Source organism: Teleopsis dalmanni, chromosome 2 (assembly GCF_002237135.1).
Source record: "Teleopsis dalmanni isolate 2A chromosome 2, ASM223713v2, whole genome shotgun sequence".
NCBI classification, from domain to species: Eukaryota; Metazoa; Arthropoda; class Insecta; order Diptera; family Diopsidae; genus Teleopsis; species Teleopsis dalmanni.
Genome location: NC_051847.1, coordinates 14,010,035 through 14,033,995, shown reverse-complemented (window position 1 = coordinate 14,033,995; position 23,961 = coordinate 14,010,035). Strand labels below are relative to the sequence as shown.

Here is a 23,961-nt window from a genome sequence, read left to right as displayed (position 1 = left end):
TAAAGTATATTATATTATTAAATATAATATGAAACTTGTCTAATAATTGAAGGCTATAATTGGTAATTTATTTAATCTTTTAATTATCGATATATATGAAGTTATTCTAACTGAAGAATATCTCAATTTTAACACAAAGGTAATACTTTGAAAAATAATTATATTTTTGAAGGCGAGTATCTTGAGCCGTAATGGCAAGAACAGAGAAAAAGTATCTATGACAATTTTTTTTTAAAAAAAGTTTACGAAAAAAAAAATTGCAAACAAAAAATTGAAAATAATGTTAAAAGTGATTTAGTAGTACAAACCCAGTTTTGGATATAGCATATTTCATCGATTCTTTTGAAAGGAAATTTATGTTTATCTTGAATGTAATTCACTTCACGTAACTACAACTATCAGCTTTAGAATAACGACAACATGATTATAACAGTTGGAATATATAATTGTTGGGTGTTTTTACAATTTATCACTGTAATTAATAATAAAATAATAATAAAATAAAAATTACTCAAACAGTACTATTTAAGATAGATACAGTACATTATATGCCCTTAAAAATCAGTTAAATTTTACAATCACTTTCTCTAAAACATGATAGGGACTCTAGAATTTCACTAAAAAGAACTTGACTTCATTGTTGTTCTTTATATAGTCTATTGTTATCTTTTAGACAAATCTAACACTTTGTTATCAATACCCCGTCTTCTTCATTATCCTATATTAAATACAATTAGGAATCCCTAAACTTGATCACACAGTATTTCCCTAACTCTTCTTCTTGTAACCCCAAGCATCATTATCACTGCAACATCGTCTTCAAACTTCATGCTATAACCGAGCTCATAAAGCCGCTGAATCTACACCATGTCAATTGTAACCCCAAGCATATTTATCAATAAAGTATCATCTTCCATCTCTTATATTCAAAAGAATTAGCAATCGTTTAACTTGATCACAGTGTTTCCTTAACTCTTGTTCTTGGGAACCCAAGTATCATTATCACTGTAATATCGTCTTTAATACTCACGCTATAATGGAGTAAGTAAAGCCGATGAATGTACGCAGTCTCAATATCGTAATGAAGTTCAAACAGTATTAGTATGTGGCAATGACTAGTCAGTATGTATAGGAAGATGTTTTATCATCTGTATAAGTTATTAAACAGCTTAGCACTTCATCTGTATTCTATTCTGATCTATTCTATTCATTACTGCAATCGTAATGATTCGTGTATATTTCACTTATATTAAAATTTATTTGAGAATACATTAGTACGGATTGGTTTGTGTTAAGAGACTTGAATACAATTATGTCGTTGTTGTAAAATGTTGAATTGAAAGCAGCAATATACATTTAAAATTCAAAATTTTTGAATTTTAAGATTGAATATTTTATTTTTATTTCCGAAGTGATGTCACACGTCTCGATGAGTGCGAAATCGTTCAACTGCTGAGCGCTGAGTGAAATATTCAAATGATCAACGATTTGCTTTTCGTCAGCGGCGCTCAGATACTTTATGGAAAACTATTTCTACAATATCGCGTTTGTATAGACTTTAAACTGTGGAGTACTATAGACCCGGAATGATGTGGTGGGGATAAAAGTACAAGATTTTTGTTTACATTCCAACAAGCAGCGTGTGACCTTAGTCGCGAACAGTTCAAAATTGTTTTGTATGCGGCTTTATATTTACAATTTTTTCGCATATATTTTATTTTTTTATTTAAGTTTTGAACAATTTTAGTAAAATTTTTATTAATAATAAAAAAAAACTATAAAATATTTAATAACAAATTGTGCTTTTAAAAAGTTTACTTAAATGTGAATTTTATGCTTGAGTTCTAGATCTTTTATGTGGAAAGCGCCTTATGCTGAAATATGTGATATTGTGGGAATTAATTAAAGTTAATGGCTTTAATGATTGATTTTGTGGGCAGGGAATGACAAATCTATAAAAAGTATTAAACAAAAATAAATTATTAAAAATATTTATAGTGTTAAGTGAAATTGGTTTAGTGATTGAAATGATTTAGTTAGCAATTATTTAATATAATTTTATTAAAATAAAACTGCGTAAATTTTGCAAATGGAAATTAAAGATTTCTTCAAAGACTGTATAATATTAATAGTGACAGTTAAGAGCGGTATTTTAAGTCTTCTGGAGGCATTGTTTTTATATACGTATAGGAAAAGACTAAAGAGGAACAACAGCTATCAAAATCAGCAACCAACTGCAAGAGAAGAGAAGAGAAGAAGATCACAGTAGTCCGAAATGTTTTTGATAACAACGTCCATACAACTAGTATAAATTTTATATTAAAGATATTAAACATTTTGACTGCTAAATATTCTTTTACTGGAAAGCACGTTATTAATATTATTGGAGATTTATGTATAATAGCATCATATGTTAATATGAGCTATTATGTTGTTATTAATGTTATTTATTAAAAGTGCAATAAGTTAATACTACTTTTTCAGAATAATATTTTATTCAGCTTTTATTATATACATTATCAAGTAAAGCAATAAGTTAAATAATGTCATTACAGAACCAAGAATCTTGTCAAGTATATAAATTTTATTACAATGTTTATGATGTCAAACTCCTTTATATGTGGTTTGATTGATACACTGAATTCCTGTTTTGCATTGTAGATTCAAAAATTGAATTTTTGATTATCAAGAAATTCAATTATTGATCAGATTCATTTTTTTATTGTGTTTTAATACGAGTGTTTTAAAGCTACTCTTATTTTGAGTAATATGCTTATATTTTATTTTTATACAGATAGTCCATTCTATTTGAATATAAACTACATCTGCCCAAGTGCATAATCTTATGCACTTAGAAAACTTAGTTTCCTTGAGATTCTTACTAGCCAAGAGCTGTATATATAAATTTTCATTAAGGTTTCGTAAACTATTGATAAACTGATGTTTATCAATATCTATACTGTGTAGTTGATAACATCAGTTATTTTTTTAAACAGTTAATATACGAAACTAGACAAACTAGTCAGACTATATAACCTTTTCTTGTGTTTTTTGAAGATATCTTCTAAAATTAAACCAAAATGTGCAGTTCTATATAATGAATGTTATTATTAAGCTTATTTAATTGTTGTTATTACAAAAAGGCTAATTAAAGTAATATAATACTATATGTTTACATTTATTATACATTTTTATAGCTTTTAAATGATTATTTATATTTTGCAATTAGCAATTCTTGAGATTCACTTACCACAACTTTATTATCATTTCATTAATCAATAAACCAAAATCAAAAAAACATGATTTAAAATGTATATTTTTGTTTTTATGAGAATTGCTGCTTTCAAAGTTAATAATTGCTACAATTTTTCATCTTAAATTATTAGAAAAAATCATGAGATATGATGTTTATTTTACAAACAAGTTGTATAAACAATAACTTAAAATATTTAAAAACACGATAAATCTGTTTTACAATATTCTGACAACCAAAATAAGCAAAATATCTTAAAATAAAAATTCAGTAAAAATGTAGAACAAATTAAAAGGTTGAAATTTTAAGCATGTTTATAAACAAATTTCGCATTAAAATGATATATACATTTGTTGCTAGAGTTGGATGTTCTATAAATAATTGTTAAATTTTATATAATTTTTGATTTTTTCTATACGTCACTTAAATTGGTTCTGTTTATAAACAAATTTTCTTATTGCGCGCTATGAAAAATGAAAAATGTTGCTAAAATGTTACTAAGCTTGCATGCTTATCAATTTTATTACTGTCATGTCTGACCAAGTTTACGATCCTCATAATGCACTAACACAATGACACTTAAGTTCTCTCGGTTTGTTTACAAAAATTTCATAGCGAATTTGTTTAGCAACTCATTTTTATTAAAACAAGTGTCAGTTGAGTTTACGATCTTGTCGCGTTAGCAACATGGCGCGGTTGGCTAAAAATATGTTTATAACGTCATAAATGATTAAGTTGATATTGAAATTCAATGTTAAAAGAACTCTCGATTTCGGTTCGCAAAAAAGTTGATTTTTTTTAATTAAAAATTTGCGAATTTTTATATTTGATTTTTTTTGGTTTATTTGTCTATTATTTGAAAAAAAAATTAAAAATTATTGCTTAATATATTGTATTCGAAACTAAAATAGAAAATGTTGTTCGGTTTAGTGTATTTGACATGGTTCGATACCTTAACAGTTACATTGTCAATTTTGGCAATTGTGATTATACAAATAATAAATTCAATTTTGGCCACAGATAAAGATACTACGACACAAGCCACTACAGCAATTAATGGAATTTTACGAAAACAAAACAGTGAATATTCCGAAGAGTACGTCTTATGCTTTGATAAATTCCCATTCAAATTAATATTAATTTTTCGAAATTGTTAAGGAATTGAGTGCAAAAGAGCATGAAATATGTTAAATTAATTTTGACAGCCGTCAAAATTTGCTGCTAAATTGTTTATAAAATTCACTAAATTCTTTTATGTGCTTTTAATTTTTTACTGTTTTTAGTTAAATTTTATGTTTTTTAATTGTTTGAAAAAAATTAACAATTTTTGCTTGTGCGATAAGATAAATTTTATTGCATAAATAAACCAGTTAGACTTATTATAATGTAAAAAAAAATAATGAAAAATATCAGTTAAACTCTATGATTTAAATTTATTGCCTAAAATTTTCTTTTAAAATATAAAATAAAATAGTTGATAATATTATATATTAAACACCAGGCAGCAAAATATCGAAATGGAAAAGGCATGAAAATTTAGAACATTAGAACACTTATAAGGGCACCTACTTATGTATTGAAAAACCTAGGCGAACTCCCATATAAATTTCTTGAAATTTATAAATATTTAGTATAAATGCGGCATATCGCCTGAAGAGAATCTATTGTAGTATCTGCAATCACTTAATAATCATTTACTCCAGATTGTAAGTAAAGTTCTGGTGGTAGAGTTAGTGTTAATGATTGATCGTTGGTTGTTATGTCAAGTTTACAGTTATTTTTTCACTTTCCATAATTTACAATTATTTATAATTTTACTACCACATAAAATCTTGAAGATGAAATCTAAAAAGATGAAAACTTGATCCATCTGATCAACTATCGATAGCTGCTTGGTTGTTTCCAGCGCAAAGGCAACAGATATTTATTTGTCCACTTCCCATGATTAGCGATTATTTATTGTTTAACGACCATATATTGTGACAGAAATTTGGAAAGATAATAGATTCATCTGACCCAGGATATATCGTTGGTTGGTTGATTGCAGTGTTAGATTAGCCTATATAATTTCACTTCCTATAATTTGAGTCTTTTTTTCTCGTTAACCTACTACATACTTTTTCATAAACTTAAGAAGATGTTAATTAGATCCATTTCGAAAAATGTAGGTGATGCTTCGTCCTAACTACTGCACAGTCGGTAATATTAGGTATCTAACATACATAACTAGTTTGTGTATTGTGTAAGCCATTTCAAGCTGCAATTTGTGTGGATATTTTCAGCAGTTTTCAATTTAAACTGTTCTTGAATCAGTGATGACATTTGCTGTTAATTTTTTAGTTTTGCAGTAACGGGATTTTTGTGGTTTTTTTATAAAGAGTTTGATTTAAAATATAACTATGTATAAATTTATATATATACATATATCTAACTATATATAATATAGTCTACAATATACTTGGACGGAGTGTATGATGATTAAAATACAGTATATCTGTAATTTCCTAGGGTATGTCCCCGCATAAGTATGTAAAGTAATTATATATACTTAAAGAAAAACCTCAGTTCATGGATAAGATTTATTTATTGTAGGTGATTAAGTAGTTGAAAATATTAAAACTATATTTATTATTTCAATATGTATTTATATAAGACTAAACGATTAGATTATCAGCTAGCATTATACTCTCTGATACGGTAATGAGTTCTATATATAGACATGATCAAATTCCTATGCATTCATCTGAAAACTTATTTATGCGGAATCTATTAGAAAATATTTGTTACAGTAAATAGTTACTAAGTGATTATTAATTATTTTGTGACAAATTAATTTTAACTGATAATAAAATAAAAAATAATAAAATTTTTCAAAATCTTTGTTGTTTTTTTAGAGTTTTTTTTGCTTCGCTTTTTCATTTGTTATTGCATTTAATAAAATTTTTTCAGTTTGCCATCAAACAATGTGAACACATCTCCCCCTGTATCTGCACGTAATTCCATTAGTTCTCCACTTAATGGTAGTATTCCACAGACACCCAGTTCGGAGACACTAAGTGATGAATAGTAAGTTCCAATATTGTACATATACACATATGTATCTCATAAATTAATCTATTAAACTTATGCTACAGTTTGTTCTGTCAAATCACATCAGATAAAATAAAAAAGAAAATAAAACAAATAAATAAATTGTACAAAAGAAATATTTTTATACGCTTTTGTTTTGCATCTGTTTTTCTTTTTATAGCCACGAGGATGAAGACACACTCTCATTGGAGAATCTCTTTCCGTGCGATCAAACGGAAATTTATGCTTCCAAGAAAATAAGTTTCATCATCGATGAGCTCATACAAACCGAGGTGAACTATTTGAACAATCTGCGCAAAGGCTTGCAAAATTATGGCAAACTGCATGAGCGTCAGGATTTGCCAGAGGCTTTGAAAGGCTCGGCACAAAACCAAAATTTATTAGGAAATATTGGCGAGATCATGTCACTGCACGAAGAGCAAATATTGCCAATGATGCTGCGAAATCAACGAGACTTGAAGTCTTTATTTGATGAGTTTGCGGTTTATTTTGATGTAAGTAACGAAAAATAATTTAAAAAATAAAACAAAAAAATATAGGCATTAGCAGTCAATCAAAGCTAAGCCAATCCTAATGCTCAATAAATCTCAAACACTTAAGTAGCCTAAACCAACTGTGAAGTAGCTACTTATGAGTTTAGGTTCTTCCATAATTTATTGTTTTTATTCAAAGTAAACAAAAGTCTTGATTGATTTTTATGTATTGATTGATGTTATTCCTAATGTAGGTGTGACTTCAAAAAATGCTTTGCGGAAAGAAAAATTAAATAACATAAATTTATAAATTTTTAATTATTCGTTAAGTTTAGTTTTTATAAAATTCATGAGTGAAGAAGAATTTTTACCGCGTTTTTAATATTTTAATTAATTTTTATATTGGAAATCAGTTTTTTATTATTATATTTATAATTGAATTCATATTATTGTTATTGCTTTCAACGTTATCATTTTTTATAGTCCAAGTTTGTAGGTTATTTCAAGTTTAGCTTATTAGCACCTGTTTTATGACATCAGTTGAGACTTGAACTGAGCTGGCTAAGTCGTGCTGCTGTTTTGCATTTCATTAGCAATTTAAATATTTAAATAAGTTGTGTTTGATATGAAATTGATAAAAATACATAAATATAATGAATAGAGAATTATGTTTACTGGTTAGTTTGACACACACAAAACTTAAATTACTTTTCTGGGAAAAAAAATTAAAAGATATTTTCTCATGCAATATTTACTTAGATACAAAATTTTATTAGGGGTATAAGTACATTATTAATAAAACACAGAAACTGAAAATGTAGCTGGTGATACATTGTGTTACTATATATAGCAAGGGCAGTTTAAACCATCTTATCAATGACCTGATTAAGCTGATTAAGATCCTCTAAAAGGTAATTTCTGTGCATCTTTAATTTTTGCTGGGGCGTGTAATAGTAAAGCAGATCTTAAACACTTACCTTACAGTTATGAAAGACTGCTATAAGTCTGATATCTTTATGGGTTATTTTTATATAAGATCGGTATAAACAAATAAAACTATATATCTTCATCGATATAACTTCATTTTGATTACACTTTACTATCAATTTCACTTAAAATATTATCACAAATTTTTTTCACTAGTAACTGAGCACAGAGCGTTACAATGTTATATGTCTTAAAATTTTTCATTGAGTGCAGTTGCAAATATATGAATTTTTATATAGTATACTTTATATGTATATTGCTTGAAAAATCGGAGTTTTTATAACAAAAAATTTGTAGCGCTTTCATATAATCACTATTCAAATATTTTATTTATTATTTATTCTCAATTACTAATCTTGTGGTTTCCTTAGAAATATTCACTTAGCATTAAAACACATTTTAATACTCACAATATAGAGTATTTCGTCATTATTAATAAAGATTTCTGTAAAATTTATTTATATAAGTGACGTATTTAACATGCATGGCACTTCATAAAAATATTGTAAATTATCAAAAATAATTATTTATGGACGCAGACACTCATGCTCAGGCCCTCAAAAATTCACATCGTGACAATGTGACGTTTCAAGTTTAATAATTATCAAAAAAATTTATTGTTGTTGGCAATCTAAAGTTACAAGTATCTATGAGTTAGCAGATAATGAACCGGCTATTTTCAATACTTACCGATGAGTAAAAAAATTGTAAATATTGTATTTAAATAGATTTAATGTTACTTTTCACATACTTGTTTATTGTTTTAACATTTACTCAGTCTGTTTTCTGGTCTTTTTTGATATCTTGACAGGTCTGAGAAATTTTTTTTAACCTGAAAATATCTTCAAGTCTATTTATTTTTTATTTTATTTCAATTGTTGAGGAATTCTCTGAGGCGGCATATGGCATTTTTAAAAGTTGTGCTTTTTCGTGTTATTTCATATTTTTCAGATACATAAATGTGTAAAGTTTTGACGTCACTATTTTGTGTGACTTTTGTCGTTTTTAAAATACATAAATCACAATCTTTCTTGATACATATTTTTTTTTCGCAATATTTTTGCTTAACTTAACTAAAGCATCCAAGCGTGCATTAATTCAATTTATCAAAACACATGTATTTATGTTTAAAGGTTTAAAAGGTTTGTATCTGTTAAAAATATTTTTATTTATGCTTTAAACCTCATTTGGGTTTCTCATTCGGGTAAATATTCTACCTGATTCCCAAAGAGCAATCTTATTGATTTATTATTTATTCACGTTTTTTGAAAAACAAATTTAATTGTTAATTTATATACTTTCATATAATTTATGTAATATAAAACTGCAAGAAAAAAATCGCTTTGACCTTATAGAAGTTTCAATACTCTTCTCACAGTTAGTTGTATAAGTAGGCAGGTATTTACCGGAAATATATTTAGTACACTAGTCTTTTATTTGTAGACAGTTCTTTATTTCCACTCTATCAATATAAATTTATTTGCTTCATAGAGAGCAATAGAAAGATATGCAGTTACTGTAAGCTGACGAACCAAGAGATTGTGTGTCGGAATTTTTTTTATCCAAGGATTTTTAATCTATCATTCACCATATTTCTGCAATCGTCTTCTGAAGGGAGCTACTTATCGTTTTATTCGACTATTTTTTGTTACTTGGATAACATTTATACCGATTAAGGCTCTGTGCATTTTGGCATAAGTTACAATATTTAATATTGAACAGCGCCCTCTAAGCACCGTGCACACGCGTTTTCTTGTGAGGAAATTTGAATCGGATCTCAGTCGGAGAAACTCTGAAAATCATATATTGAATTTTCAAGGTTTTCATAAGTCTTTCTTTAGCAGCATTACAAATCTTCGTGTTCAACCAACACAAGATTTATTTCAACCATTGCTAAGCACATTCTTCGCTGATTTCGGTGAGATAAATAACAGCCAGTAGGTCCATAGGTTTTAAACACAAACGGGTGTTTGTTATTGTCACTTCCTGTTTTTTCATTGGAGTTTGATTATTCAAAAGGAAGGCGAGCCAAGTCTGTCTCGTAACGATCGGAATACTACTTCAGCTATAACAACGACTTAATCTACTGACATATATTAATATCGGAGTAGTTACAACAAGAATTTTTAAAGCGGTTATACGAAGAATCTATGAAATTATTTCGAAGTAATTATTTATATTTATATAGATAATATAACATATAGAAAATATAAAGATGTATTTATGTATCTATAACATAAAGCTAGATTAGGTTTGCTGAAGTCCTTTTAACAAGTTAATAAGTCTTAATGATTATTTTTGATTTTAATACTTTCAATAGGCGCTCTCTATTTAAACTTTTGTGTAATATTCATTGTATCCTTTGTCGTAGCATATCTCGTATACGATTTAAGGTCATAAGATACTTCTCTCTGAACTATAGTATATAGAGCAATCAATCACCATTGTTTAAAAAGACATAATTACTTAACTAAATTAGTGATACATTCTCCTGGAATGCATATTGATATTATTGAATATTAATATTTTTTTTATATTAGAGAATTACATAAATAACAACAACATTTCATAATAAAAACGAAACGTGCTCATCATTTAAATAAAACTATTTTTTTAAAATATAATATGTGAATAACATTTCAAAATAAAAAATTCTTAAACATTTTTCTGTCAACACTTCGGATTCAAATGTGAATCCAACAATTGCAACAAAAGCAATTAACTATTGTAGATAAGAGGCACAGCGGCGAGAGGGAAGGAAGTCGGTATATTACTACGTGCATGTTTCAATTACAATAGCGTTTTCAGTTAGTTGCTCTAATGTTCCATACTGAGCTGCTCATTAAAAACGTATCTAACGGATACGTGATAATGTTTTTATAGGTAATGCAAGATTATTTAGTGACAGAAAGGAACATTTTCACATTTTCACAGATTCTCAGATTCTCAGATTCTCAGTTTTATTGGCTTTTGTATGAATGCAGCACATCAACTCGTTTACATATTCGCAAAATTTGCACAGATGACAAGCAAACAAGTTGAGATAAACTTCAATCGTCGAGTATCTGTACATGCGAGTTCGCTGTAGATACTTATGTTCACTTTTGTCGATTTGCATGCTAATTATTAGTTATTTAAACAATGACGTCATTTTGACAAAATTTAACTCAAATTCACTTGAAAATTAATTTGTTCTCAGTGTCTGTATACATAGTCGACACATACGACTATTCAATTATGAGGTTTTTATGGTCTAGTTTTTTTTTTAAATTCATAATAAATTTATTTCTTTCATGTTTTTTTTTATATTTATTTTGTTATATGTGTTAATAAAAAATATCGTTATCATTTTTGTTTATTTTTGATTATACGAGTAATGTTGACTTTCTCTTAGCTTTTGCTAACTGATTTCATACAGTTTATGTACTTCAAAATGTAAAATAAAATCTTGAATTAATTTTTTTTCATTAATAATTTATTATATTCAATTGCACATTTATGTATATAAAAAAATCTTATAATTAAATAGAGCCCAAACACTAGGTGCAGTGGCGCGTCCAGGGAGGGAAAGAGATTCTCTCTTTCGTAATATAATCTATGAATAGTTCATTATAAAAACACTGCCCCAAATAATAATATTTTCAAGCATATAGTATGCCTCCCTTGGCATAATCTTGACTACGCCACTGACTAATTGATAGGGGTTTATTTCATGCTTTGCTTATATGTTGAAATTGGAATTGATAAATTAATTTGATAATTTGTTTTAATATTCGATGAAGAAAAGGAAAATATTTTGTATTTATTTAGAAATTTTTGTCATTAACGATCATAAATAAATTCAATAAGAGTACAATTTGCTTTAAAACACGTTCTTAGAAATAAGAAAATATTTATTGAAAAATAGTATTTATTGTTTAACGGAAAAAATAATTTCCATCTATTTTTTTTATAAATAATGTTGTATTGGATTATTATCATTATAAAAAAATTATAATGAATCGTGCTTTGTTTTTGAAACTTTATGGTGAATTTATCTTATTATCGATAAAGGAATAGTAAAGTACATGAAATAAATCCTATTAGGAAAACTTACTTTAGACCGAATATTGCAATCGCGTTGCACCTAATAATTTTTTCACTTTTGATTCTCTTCAACATTAGACCCGAATTGCTTAATACTCAAGTAATTTTCACCAATTATTGCTTAAGAATCTTATCCTAACAAAACCAGACCGTAAATGGTGGTAATTTACTAGCCCAAAAATAAAAACAAAATGCTATTCACAAATAGTTTTATTTACGAGCACGGAAGTATTTATAGGTATACTTATTATTATTTATTTAGGTATTTAGAGCTTTTCAGTTCCAATTAGTATAAAGTGGTTTATAATCTAATGTACAAGTATATAAAAGTAATAATGTGAAAATGAAAAATTGTAAAATAAAAATTCAAGTTACCATGGTACATTAGGACGAACGACATCCTCGGGGACCTCAATGCTGATCCGATCAAAAAATATATAAAGGATAGATGCCTGAAATTATTTACAAAAAATGATAAGCTTACCAACACCGTGTTATCGGTTCTCAGAATGGTTACAGGCTCCTTGAGGAGGTATGCAGTTCTGAAGTCAGTTATTATATAGTCTGATGAAGTGATAAGTAATAATCCAGTCAAGGCGTAAAGTGGGGTTGTGAAGAAACCTCGCAGTTAATAGAGAGTAAAAGTGCTCAAGTGCACTGACTCAACTAGTTTCAACATAAAAATAAAAATTATAATCGTTTTATGATTATAATTTAATAAACATTTTCGCTGAGAAAAAATAGGAGTTGTTTTATGGAACGCTAAATGCCCTGCGAAGCAACCTTTAATAAAGTATGCTGCTTTGGAGTAGTTTTCCTCTACTCAACATGTACTCTGGATCGGGAAAATATTAAATGATATCGTTAAAGCTGAAAATACAATATTTCACAGACAGGTTTATTGCGGTGGAGCTAATGGTGCAGATTAGCGGTTAAGAAGCTCTGTTATAGATTGTTATAGAGATAATACTTTATACTTTTTATTATTTACATTGGCAGTTCATTGACTAAGGGAGTACGAAGTTCCAGTCTCGCATATCCTACACATTTTCTCTTTGACATTTGTCAATTTTTTTATTGCTTTTTATCTCGTGAGGTTATTGTTTTCAGTTACTCATAACTGTAATAATAAATAATTAGATTCACGAAGAGAATTGTTATTTGTGATATATTTACATATTTACGTTTTATTACTATTATTTTTATCATGGCAGGGTAGAAGTTCATAGTAACATACAAGATTTCTGATACCCGTGAGGAATATTTTTATAAAAATTGTAGCTGACGCCTACAATCCTTTATTTAATTAAAACATAATTTGTTATGATTCTGCGTATTTATCTAATCATCACAATTTTTGATTAATGAATTTATCAACCTTTTTGTATAATATTGGTTAATTGTTTATTCATAGCAACCTCTATGAAAACTCTGAATAAATGCATTTAAATAATAAACGTAAAAACTCAATTTTTTGAATTGTCCAATACTCTTTCCTTTCTGACTTCAATACGTTTGTTAGGAAAAAGTAGCAATGAATACAGTTTTTACTTTAATATTTTTTAAAATTTGTATTAAAAATGCAAAAAATAATTAATTTTTATTTTTGTTATTTATGCTTAGAGTTTATAACCTCGATTGGAATTGCAATGATGTATTGATGAGATGATATTCTTCGGTGTGACATTCTCCACCTTCTACTTTCCTTTTCACCGATATATTTGCTTAGTAAAATACTAGGAGTTTTATATTGTTTTTAATTTTAAATACATAGAAATAAATAAAAACATAATATTTTTGCCCACTAATGATTGCATCTCACTATTGCTTTAAATATAACAAAAATGTGTCTTATAAAAAGATTTGGCAATCATGTTTCTTTCATAATTTTATACACATATCTAAACAGTCTTGTCAGGCGGTGTTAAGATAAACATCAATCACATTTTGTATTGCAAATTTGCCAAAAGTTTTTCAAGTGGGAAATTCTTCTCGAAAGATAAATGTTATTAATACGAAAACCTCCTAAAATTATAATGATCGCATTAGATCATTTTGAAAGAAAATTTTAAAACATATTTACATTCACATATATTATTTTGTTTACACCTATATCAAATAGAGACTCCCCTTTTTATCTGTAAATAATTTCTCTTTATTTACTTAAGATTAAATATTAACTTTTTTTATATACTATTTTTCCTTGTATGGTGCCCTTCGTATCTTGTGAGAAACATATTTTGTCCGTGGTTCAAGGGATGTTTAATTGAAAAATCACAAGTGGTTATTGTTAGAGCTGTTAATATCTCAAAGTGAGATAGAGGTTAATAGAGAGGTTATACCAAAACTTACGAATGGCTACAAGAAATCAAATACTAATATTTGTAAGGTTATAACAATATTTATATAACGGATAGCTCTGAAGAAATCAGGTATTAACATTCGTGATGGCTTGGGCGGTCGTAACGTTCTGTTGTCGCTCTCTACTAATGTTTTTGTGCTGTTATATAAAAATCTTTAAGGAAAATAGCTGTGCATACTATCTGTCAGTGTCTAAAATGGATGAGACTGCTACAAATACCTAGGCTCAGTGTTTAGACGTCGCCATGCAAAAAGAATTTGACTGCCAACTGCAATTGGTTAACACATTCTTCTTTGTATTTGCAATATCACTATCTTTGTAATGTCTATGGTCTATGTGAGACCCTGAAAAAGTTTTGGAAAGTGCTCTAAACCTGTGTTTAACCAAACATCACATAATTTCACAGAGTGTTGTTTCCATATTTTATTTTTTTGATTCAATAAAGTAAATTAAAAAATAGAATATTTATATATAAAAAAGTTCTAGTTTAATTGAGCCACCGTGACTAAACTTGTAATATAGTAAGAAATTGTTATCGAATGTAAATTATGTGAAATCGTTTATTACTAATTAGTTTTATAATTTAAATTCAAATGAAATTATAAAAATAGTCGAGAAATTTACTGCGTTGTGAATGTAATTGTTAATGCATTTCTCATGTTTATGATTGAAACAAGCTAATAAAGTTCTCATATCAGAGTTTAAATGAAAAAATTAAAACTATTTTATTTTTAAATTATATATTAAATTATTATTTGTTTATATAATTTTTGATAAGGAAATTCGAAAATCATGATTATTTCAAGTTAAGACTCTTTGAAAAAGATCATTTTATTTTTACCGGTGTTGATAAGTCACTGCGTATTGGGAAGGCATGTCATAAGACTGCTTCTATTAATTATTGCCCATCACTTTCCTCCACCTCATGTGTGATTGCTTATCACTGGCTAGAAAAAGACATAAAATGTTCGAAACTCTTTCTCTAACAGACTTGATAAAACTGTCATCCCTTTAAATTATGAACATAGCCAAGCTTATAGTCTTGTCGGATTAGTTTATACTTAAATGGAGGAGCCACGCTTATTACATTGAAGGTATTCGACTTTTTGGTGTATAGACGGCATCTTTTCGTGATATCACAACAGGCCATACTTTGTACTTGCGTGAACTATGGTGCACAAATCTGCTACTCCAATATTACTTAACGTATGTATTAGAATATGACCCAAAGACTTTTTTATCTCAGATGTTTAAGCTATAAACAATATAAATATATGTTTTGCTCTTACCCCCAAACTGATATTACAAATTTTAGGGTAACCGCTTTGGAGCCACTAAGATGATAAAAGCACTTAGTTGAAGAGACTCAAAGTTACATTGATTATGGTCTATTGAAAGGTTCAAAGAGCAACTGCTAACCTTTGTTTTTGTTGGTTTAAAGTACTAAATAAAAAGCTTAAAAATGTGAACAGATTACTGTAGAAAATTTCTGTTGAAACTGCTTATTGCATTGAACAAAATGATAAAATAAAAGTACCTCTAAATATTAAGCGATGAGGAAGAGAAATATATAATACGTTATGGAAAAATCCCCAAAGATAAATCCCCCTAAAGATATAGAAACAATAAAATTTCCAATTTAAATATTGTAGAAGTTATTAGTTTTGAGCCTTTGAATAAAAGATTTATTTTTGGTTAGAAATACGACGAAATCATAATGACGTAATTAAAGTGTATTATATTTCAATCCTCAAATGAGTAATAAAAATTTCCGAAAACTAATAAATTCGAAAAGTCTCACATTGGAACCAACAGTCAATGTCTAACAGTCAATTGCATGGCCCCTTCTCTGAATTATTTTTAATCAAAATTCGATTTGCACAAAACTTAAAATTCAGCACCGCATTTTGACATAATAAACTAATTTAATGGCACGTACAATTTGTTGTGAACCAACTCTGGTGACAACCAAAGTGACAACTCCGAATCCAATAAAAAGATTTAAAAGTTTTAACAAAAATACGAGTAATTTGAATAGAAATTGGCTATTTTCATTGCGACAGACACACCTTGTATTTCAGTTCATTCCTTGTAAGTTGGGTGTACTTCTCACAATAAAATTAAAAAAATTTAAAAAAATTTTCTACGCGTCTGACTTTCAAAAGAGTTAATTTTACTGCTATTTTATTATTTTATTTTAATTAAAAAAAATCATAAAACAATGCATGTATGTAAATTGTATGTATGCATGCATGCACGTATATGTTTGTAAGTAAATTATGCAACATTTCGGGCCAGTAATTTTATTTGCATTTGAAAAATTTTGTTTTGTATTTTAATTTTATATTTTTTATATTATTATTTATTTTTTAATTTTAATATTCTCGGCAAAGGTGATGAAAGTGGTACGAAATACTTTGAATTTTACAGATATATGTGTTTTACCTAAAATTTCTGTCACGTTTTTGGTTTATATGGTACGTCACCTTGTTTCACATAATACTTATGTATATATTTTTATTTATTTTTATTCGTATAACATTGTTTTTAATACCAAAATGTTTAGTTCAAAATCTTTCAGTAACTATTTTAAGTCATTAAACATAACATTATTAATATATTTCATATCTTATTTTTTTACTTACGAATATATAACAATATATTTCTAAACCGAGCTACATTTTTGATATACGCAAGCAGATATATTTTATATATATACATACTTTAGTTAAATCAGTCTCAATATAAATCTTCATCTATGGTATATATATATAATCTGTTACAATTTTATTAATCTGCACTTATTCCTACTATACTCTTATTTAATATTTCCAATTTCGAAGCGGTTTTTAGGAAGGCTTACAAGTTGTTCTTCTATAAAAATATCTCTTCGTCTGATTTTCATTTTGATTGCCGCGAAATAACTTTTCTGAGGTAAGAAAAGAGCCAGAAGTCAGACAGAGTTTAATATTAATCAACTAACTGTTGCAATAGGTGCCAAATGGTGCATTATTTTGAGTTATCATTTTTACATATATTTTCACAAAGAGGTTTTTTCGAACAGTAGTGAACTACAACAACAAAAATTTATTTCATATTATTTTAATTAATCGAATTTTTGGCTGACCAAACAGCTGTTTCGAGTATTGCCAAATACCCATCATCAGTGGTCTTGGAAATAATACTTGCGACATAAACCTAATAATATTATATCTCTTGTGTGTGTGTGTGTAACTGGACATTGTCTACTGTTAGGTTTGGATAAAGCGTTGTAGTTTTAATTGACAATTAAATGATTTTTCTAAGTTAAGAGGAAAAAGAAACTATCAAGTTCTCACCTATTGTGCAATTGTCATACCTTGGAAGGATAACAATAAGGCTACAATTGTGGGAAGACCCTTTTATGAGGATCCAAAAGAATAATCACATTGATTTAAAAGTCGTACAAAATTGTTAGAGAAAAAAATTGATTAAAGTGATGTAGGTAGCTCTTTACTTAAGAATATGTATTACAGAAAACCATTAGTAAACCAAATCACTAAATGGGAGATATCTTTAAACAAGACACCTAGGGTAGCGCAAGGACTCGTAGGCGGAAAACGGGGAGCTTGTAGCACACACGATTCTAAACCTAACTTCACCAAACCTGTGGAAAATATTTTTATTATCAGTGCTGACAATTACAAAAAAGTGAAAATTCTTCTTTTATTTAAAATACCTTTTAAAATGATCTAATATATTTCAATTTTTTAAATGCAAGTTTATTTTCTAATATATATAATTTACAAAATAATACAGCAGCAAATATTTTTCAAAAAGTTGATCTCAGCCTACGGCATTTATAATGCAAAAGCGAACGATGACGTTCCTTTTATTGATTGTTCGTATAGATGAAGTCAAGATAAATGCAAATTAAATGCTCAATTAATCAAGAATGTGTCTGCGATTAAAAACATTCAGTTATTAATTAATAAAAGCTTGTAATTGACTTGATATTATTTAACTGATATGAGATAATGTTTTGCAAATTTAAAACAATTGTCAATAACTCAAATTATTTTTTTTTTCAGAAAAATCACTTCTACTGTTATGTGATATATATGATCAACAAAAAGACATCGATGGAACTATGTAAGGAGCAACGTGAATGGTTCCAGGTATGCAAATCTTTTTGAAACAAAATATTAATAATACAAAGAAAAATTTTGTTAAATATTTCATTTTTATTTAATTTGTTTAATTTTTTATTTTAGGGTTTACAAACTGAAATCAATGATAAATTGGGCATTGATAGTTTCTTGGTACAGCCCATACAAAGACTGACCAGATATCCTTTGCTTCTGCAGCAATTCATATCTGTAAGTATAAGATACATTTATAAGATCTAAAAATATTAAAATAAAAAAAAAATCCTTATGATACCTCGTTGAATGGATCAAAGATGTTTGTTAGATGTATTATTAAGATGCATCACATATATTATAAATTTCAAAGTCCTCTGGGATGTGATATAGTTTATTGTTCTATGTAATTTTGGTTGAAAGAATCAAATATAAGAACATGCAAGTTTCTCTACAGATTATATTAATATAAGGATTAAAATGAATTTGATGGTATAATAAATTTTTTATTTATTTCCTATATTTTATTATTAATTCTCAGTCTTAATAATAAGACTGATAACTTATAATTAAGTTTAATAATAAGTTATCAGCCTTTGATTATTAAGTCTGATGCAGAAAAAAAAATTTAAACTCATTTAGAAGAGAAATAGAATGAATTTTTTATTTTATGAATTTGCTATTTTATAAATAGAAACAAGAAAAAGATATGTGGTCTCTGTTATTCTGACAGTTCCCTTCTAACACAATACAACACTTCGGAAATAACGTTGGAAATATTCGCGAGATAATACATATTTAATGTAAAAGATGACTAAGATACGTTAGGCCCCTTCGTGTAGTATTTTGGAGTGTGACTGATAGCAAGTTAATGTTTATTTTCTACAAGCAATGCGAAATGTGTATCTAGTACAACAGGATACAGGTGGTCACAAATTTGGTTCACCTGGTGGACTTATGATTCAATGCACTCAATAAACTTAGTACAAGATTTTTGAATATCCATTTTATTAATTGTGTTATTTCCTTCATTCCAAAACTATATGATTTGATTTCTCATCAGTAGTATACACGCGAAAAAATATTATATATTAAACTAAAATAATAATAATAATAATTTATAAAACAATACTTTCTTACAGGAATTCTATAAAAGTGGTATTAGCTGCAAGCCTGTATTGGTTTCCGTTTGTAAATTAGAAACGCGTATGCGTCGCCTGTTAGAAGTAGTAAATCAAGCAGAAGAAATATCCTATATAGAAGATATAAACGAGGTAATTTTATTGTACAATTACTTTTTCACAATTTGTATTAAAACGAATATTTGTTTCCAGTTGAATCTTTTAGAACAAGGTAACTTCCGCAAATCAACAGAGCTCGACGCATACAATCATCGTTCACGTAAAAAGCACCGCGCAAAAGTATTCCTTTTCGATCGCTGCCTAGTTTGTGCCGAAATACGTAAGAAAAGACTAACCTATCGCCAACATTATGCTTGGCCCTCTGTTGATCTACAGCTGAATAACTCTAAAAGTGTTACTCTACTACTTAAGGCGAATACCAAGGAGGAATATGAGTTCTCTTCACCGGAAGCGACTTCCATAACTGCTTGGATGCGCTTCGTGCTTAGAGTTATGGAAACCTCACGCATTTTAGCGGAAAGAGAAGGAAAATTTTCATTACCAATGGACCTGGTATTGTTTGTAGCTCTTGCGGTTTGGCTGATATGGCACTATTTGTATTAGTTTTTATTGGGGTAGTCATTCGGGGGGTCAAAACTAACTATATATTTTATGTTTATTATTAAGTCTCCTATAATAGTGAAAATGTAAATATTTTAAGTTATTATAAAATGCATTATTATTATAAATTTCTTCATATTTTTTTATGCCTCGTTGGCTTTGGTCATGCATCGTTATCCTATGTGCTTCCACTATTATATATTTTCATGTGTTTTTATTGTCTTTTTCCCAGCTGTAGTCTTCGACTCAAATATTTGACCAAGCGTAAAATAAGTTTGCATACTGGCAAATGCTGTTCATAATAAACAAATTTATTTTTTACTCTACCAAAGAAGAAACTTGACAAATATTTATGATAAATTACATTTTTGGTAATGTCCTTGCTCACTTTGTCCTGTTGGCACTTCTGCATAAAAGCAAAAAGTAAATAGCTTCTTTACTATTTTATGTTGGTAGTTGCTAAGCATATGCAGCATTTGCAGCTTGGTAAAAAGCCAACTTAATAAGACAATTTCGCATCTTGGCGCAGAAAACAACAAATTACATATGTATGCAAACGAAAAGTCCTTGACATAAGTACAGTGGGCAAAAGTTAAGAAATTGTTTTAATATTTGTTGGTAGTTTGGATTTCTGTGGATGATAATTTAATGTTCCATTATTCCATTGCTTTATTTTTATCTACCGCTCAGATCAGAGCTTCCTTTATTCACATGGCTATAATTCGCTTATCTCTGTATACTAGTTTCGAGTTTTTCGTTAAAATTAAGTTATTATTTTAACTGTAATTAATTTTATATGAATTGTTAGTTAAAATAAAATTAATTTATTCTATGTACAGAAATAAAGAGTCCACAGCATAACTAGATATTAGATAGGATTCAAGATAACTAAAATGAGGCAATTACCCGGATTTCTTTCTTTCAGTATACTTCTTTTGACAAGTCATTATCGTTGCGGTAACTCATCCGACTCCATTAACTTTCTGATATCTTTCATTAATGCGTTCTTCCTAATTGTGTGTCATATACAGATTAATAGCACTTCATCCACCATTAAAACCAGACTTTTTAAGACCGCATTCAGAAAATCTTTATTTAAAAACGTCAATATAAGTCTCATTATTATCCAACTCTTCTCAACAGTTTAAATTTCGACCCAAACTATTGTTTCAGTTTTGGCTTATATTAATAAGGATCTCTAAATAGAAAGCATGTTATAAATTTCGTATTTTTTTCTTAATTTTTAGATTGGAGTTTTTTACATATCGAGTTTCACGGCTTAATGTCTATATTATAATACTTTGTTTGCTCTAGAGAGTGTCAAAATTAGTGGAGATCTTTTTTAATCATATTTTAATTATATGCACATAACGTACAGCCCCCATCTTTGGCTTCGATAAGAAGTACATAGATCATGAGACCAAAATATGGATCCAACAAAAAATCACAGAATATTGGAATGGCATTGACAGCCTAAATTACTCCAAAAAATTCTTGAATTTTGATGCCAAAAGAACAAACATCCTTATCAATCTAAACAAGAAGAGTTTAAAGACAGACCCCTCAACCTGCAATAAACACCTACACAAAATAAGTATATCCAGCACAATTATTTGAGGATTCTGCTGTGTTGAGGAAGAGTCTAAGGAACATCTGTTTACCAACTGCGATACACTAGGTCACAGAAGGCACATAACTCCAAAAGAGCTGTTTCGTTTACTGATATACGAAATTTCTAAATATATTGGGGAGCACCATAGATTAAGCTGGTTGCTGTGCTTAAAGGTCTAAGCCTAGGCCTTACCCATAATCCACTACTATACAAGTTACAGCTTACAATTTTTGATAGTAAAGCAATTGTTTGTTATAAGAAATGTCCTTCTGTTTGAAATTTACAAAGGATAATATCATATAAAGTTAAGGAAGTCGTTAGTTAGTTTCTTTATATGTTAACTTTTATTGTATATTTTTCCTTTGCTGATTTTCCGGTCAGCAGATTTCATGAAGACCAAGCCAAGCTAAAAAATACACAAAACTTGGTTTATGCACACTCAAAAGAAATACAAATAACTTATAGAGCACTAATGAAGACGCCTGCAAGTATGCTTTGAATTTTTATGGTTACTTCTAATTCTTCATAGTGCCTTTTGTGTCATAGATAAATTTTTCACAACAAACACAAACGAGTATGCAAATATTTATAGAGTTTACTTTACTCGCTTCTCTTTGACAATTTGTAATTTACATGCTTAAAACTGTTTATATGCTAAACGCATACAATGGCCAGCAACAACAGCAACAACAGCAACAGACCTGAGGCTCGACAACAACACATACTCGTGTTACAACTCGGCGGTACGAGTAAGTGACATTGTAGTCACATCGCCTGACACAACACATCACAGCTTGCTTCAGCTTCGCATCATCTTCATCAGCGTAAATAAATTTTTATATTTTTAATTTTGTGATGTCATTGCGTTTGACATAAGTGAATATGTAAACATAAAAAGATATTGTTATTTGTTTTTGTAAAATTGTTGCTGTTGCTTTCGGTTGGTTTTTTTTATTATCCTGCAGGATAACGCTGCTACTGTTATTTTTGCATGAATGTTGAAGTGTTTGTGCATGCGTGAATTTTAAGTGTATTAGTGTCTGTCATATTGTCAAGTGTTGCAATGTTCAAATTGTGCTTTTCCATTGTTTTTGTTGTTGTAGTTGTTGCTGTTGCTGTTATTGTTATTGTTTTCCCTCTCTCCCATCCTTTGCCTTGTTGTTGTCTTGTTCGTCATTGTTGATGCAAATGATTTGACATTTTTATGCGATATTAAATCACAATTATTTTTCTAAGTACATTTATAAAAATACTTAAGAACAGGATTTGACAGGATTAAATCTGAAAATATTTGAGAAAATAAATTTATGTTATTTCTTAGTAATTTAATGTAAAAATATTGTATAAATTTCTTTCTTAAAGAAGTAAAATATAATGATGTGTTTTAATTTTTATTCCCTCTTAATATTTTTTGCTTTTAAATTGATTAATTATTTATTTTCGCAATTTTGTATTGAAATTTAAATTTTTCTATTTGAAGAGATTTATATGAAGAGATTATTCAAAAAAAAAAAGAAGTTTAAAAGTTTATATAATCTTACAGATAATGTCAATACTCCGGATGAGGAAATTGAAGTTGCTTTTATTAAGAAACATGATGTCCACTCGTCATGACATGAACGATTGTTAACCGATTTAATAAAAACTGCTTTAAAGCTAAGCTACTGTACCTATTTAATGTAGCTATTAACTACTCTCCGAAAGCAGAAGTATCATTGTTTTCATTGGAGTTTGGAAAAAGTAAACAAAAAAGTGATAATTTTTTTATCATTTTGTTTTGTGGATAGGTTGAATGTTTTATGCACCGTCTCAGACCAACAGTCGTCGGTATCATTTGCCTGACTCCCTAAAATTAATAGGTAGTATACGGACTAAAACACCCCTTCTTCGGCGAGACTTATTTCCATTCGGGACCGCTTTTGATTACTTCGAGAAGGGTTCCCTATAGGTTGGCATTTCAAGCCATGCACTTGTGATTTTCGATCTGCGACCAGACCTTCACTTTTTCACAAGAAGTGTTATTTGAACGCAGTATATATATGATAAAACTGTCTCAATTCAATTTTTAGGGTGATCATGTCTTTTTTTCTCGATGCATACTATTGAAAAAAGTTTGTTTGATTGTTTTATTAGTAAGCATTTGTACTATGTGCACCAATTAGTACCTGTTTATAGAGTATTCTTGTTATGTTCCATTATTAGCATAGTATATTATAATTGAAAAAACTGCATATC

General features: G+C 28.3%; 1 protein-coding gene across 2 annotated transcripts; it reads left to right on the top strand.

The window, feature by feature from the left end:
* The first annotated feature begins 4,129 nt into the window (after positions 1 to 4,129).
* LOC119685147 (kalirin-like) lies at positions 4,130 to 20,222 on the top strand. 2 transcript variants are annotated; one of them, XM_038099356.1, is made up of 7 exons: positions 4,130 to 4,349; positions 6,203 to 6,319; positions 6,504 to 6,837; positions 18,322 to 18,408; positions 18,505 to 18,609; positions 19,515 to 19,646; positions 19,707 to 20,222. In XM_038099356.1, exons 1-7 carry the CDS (start codon positions 4,168 to 4,170, stop codon positions 20,115 to 20,117), a joined length of 1,368 nt encoding a protein of 455 aa, XP_037955284.1. In that variant the 5' UTR covers positions 4,130 to 4,167; the 3' UTR covers positions 20,118 to 20,222. The 2 variants fall into 2 exon arrangements, with proteins under 2 accessions (XP_037955284.1, XP_037955285.1); XM_038099357.1 differs by lacking the exon at positions 6,203 to 6,319 and having other exon boundaries at positions 19,707 to 20,117.
* The last annotated feature ends 3,739 nt before the right edge of the window (positions 20,223 to 23,961 follow it).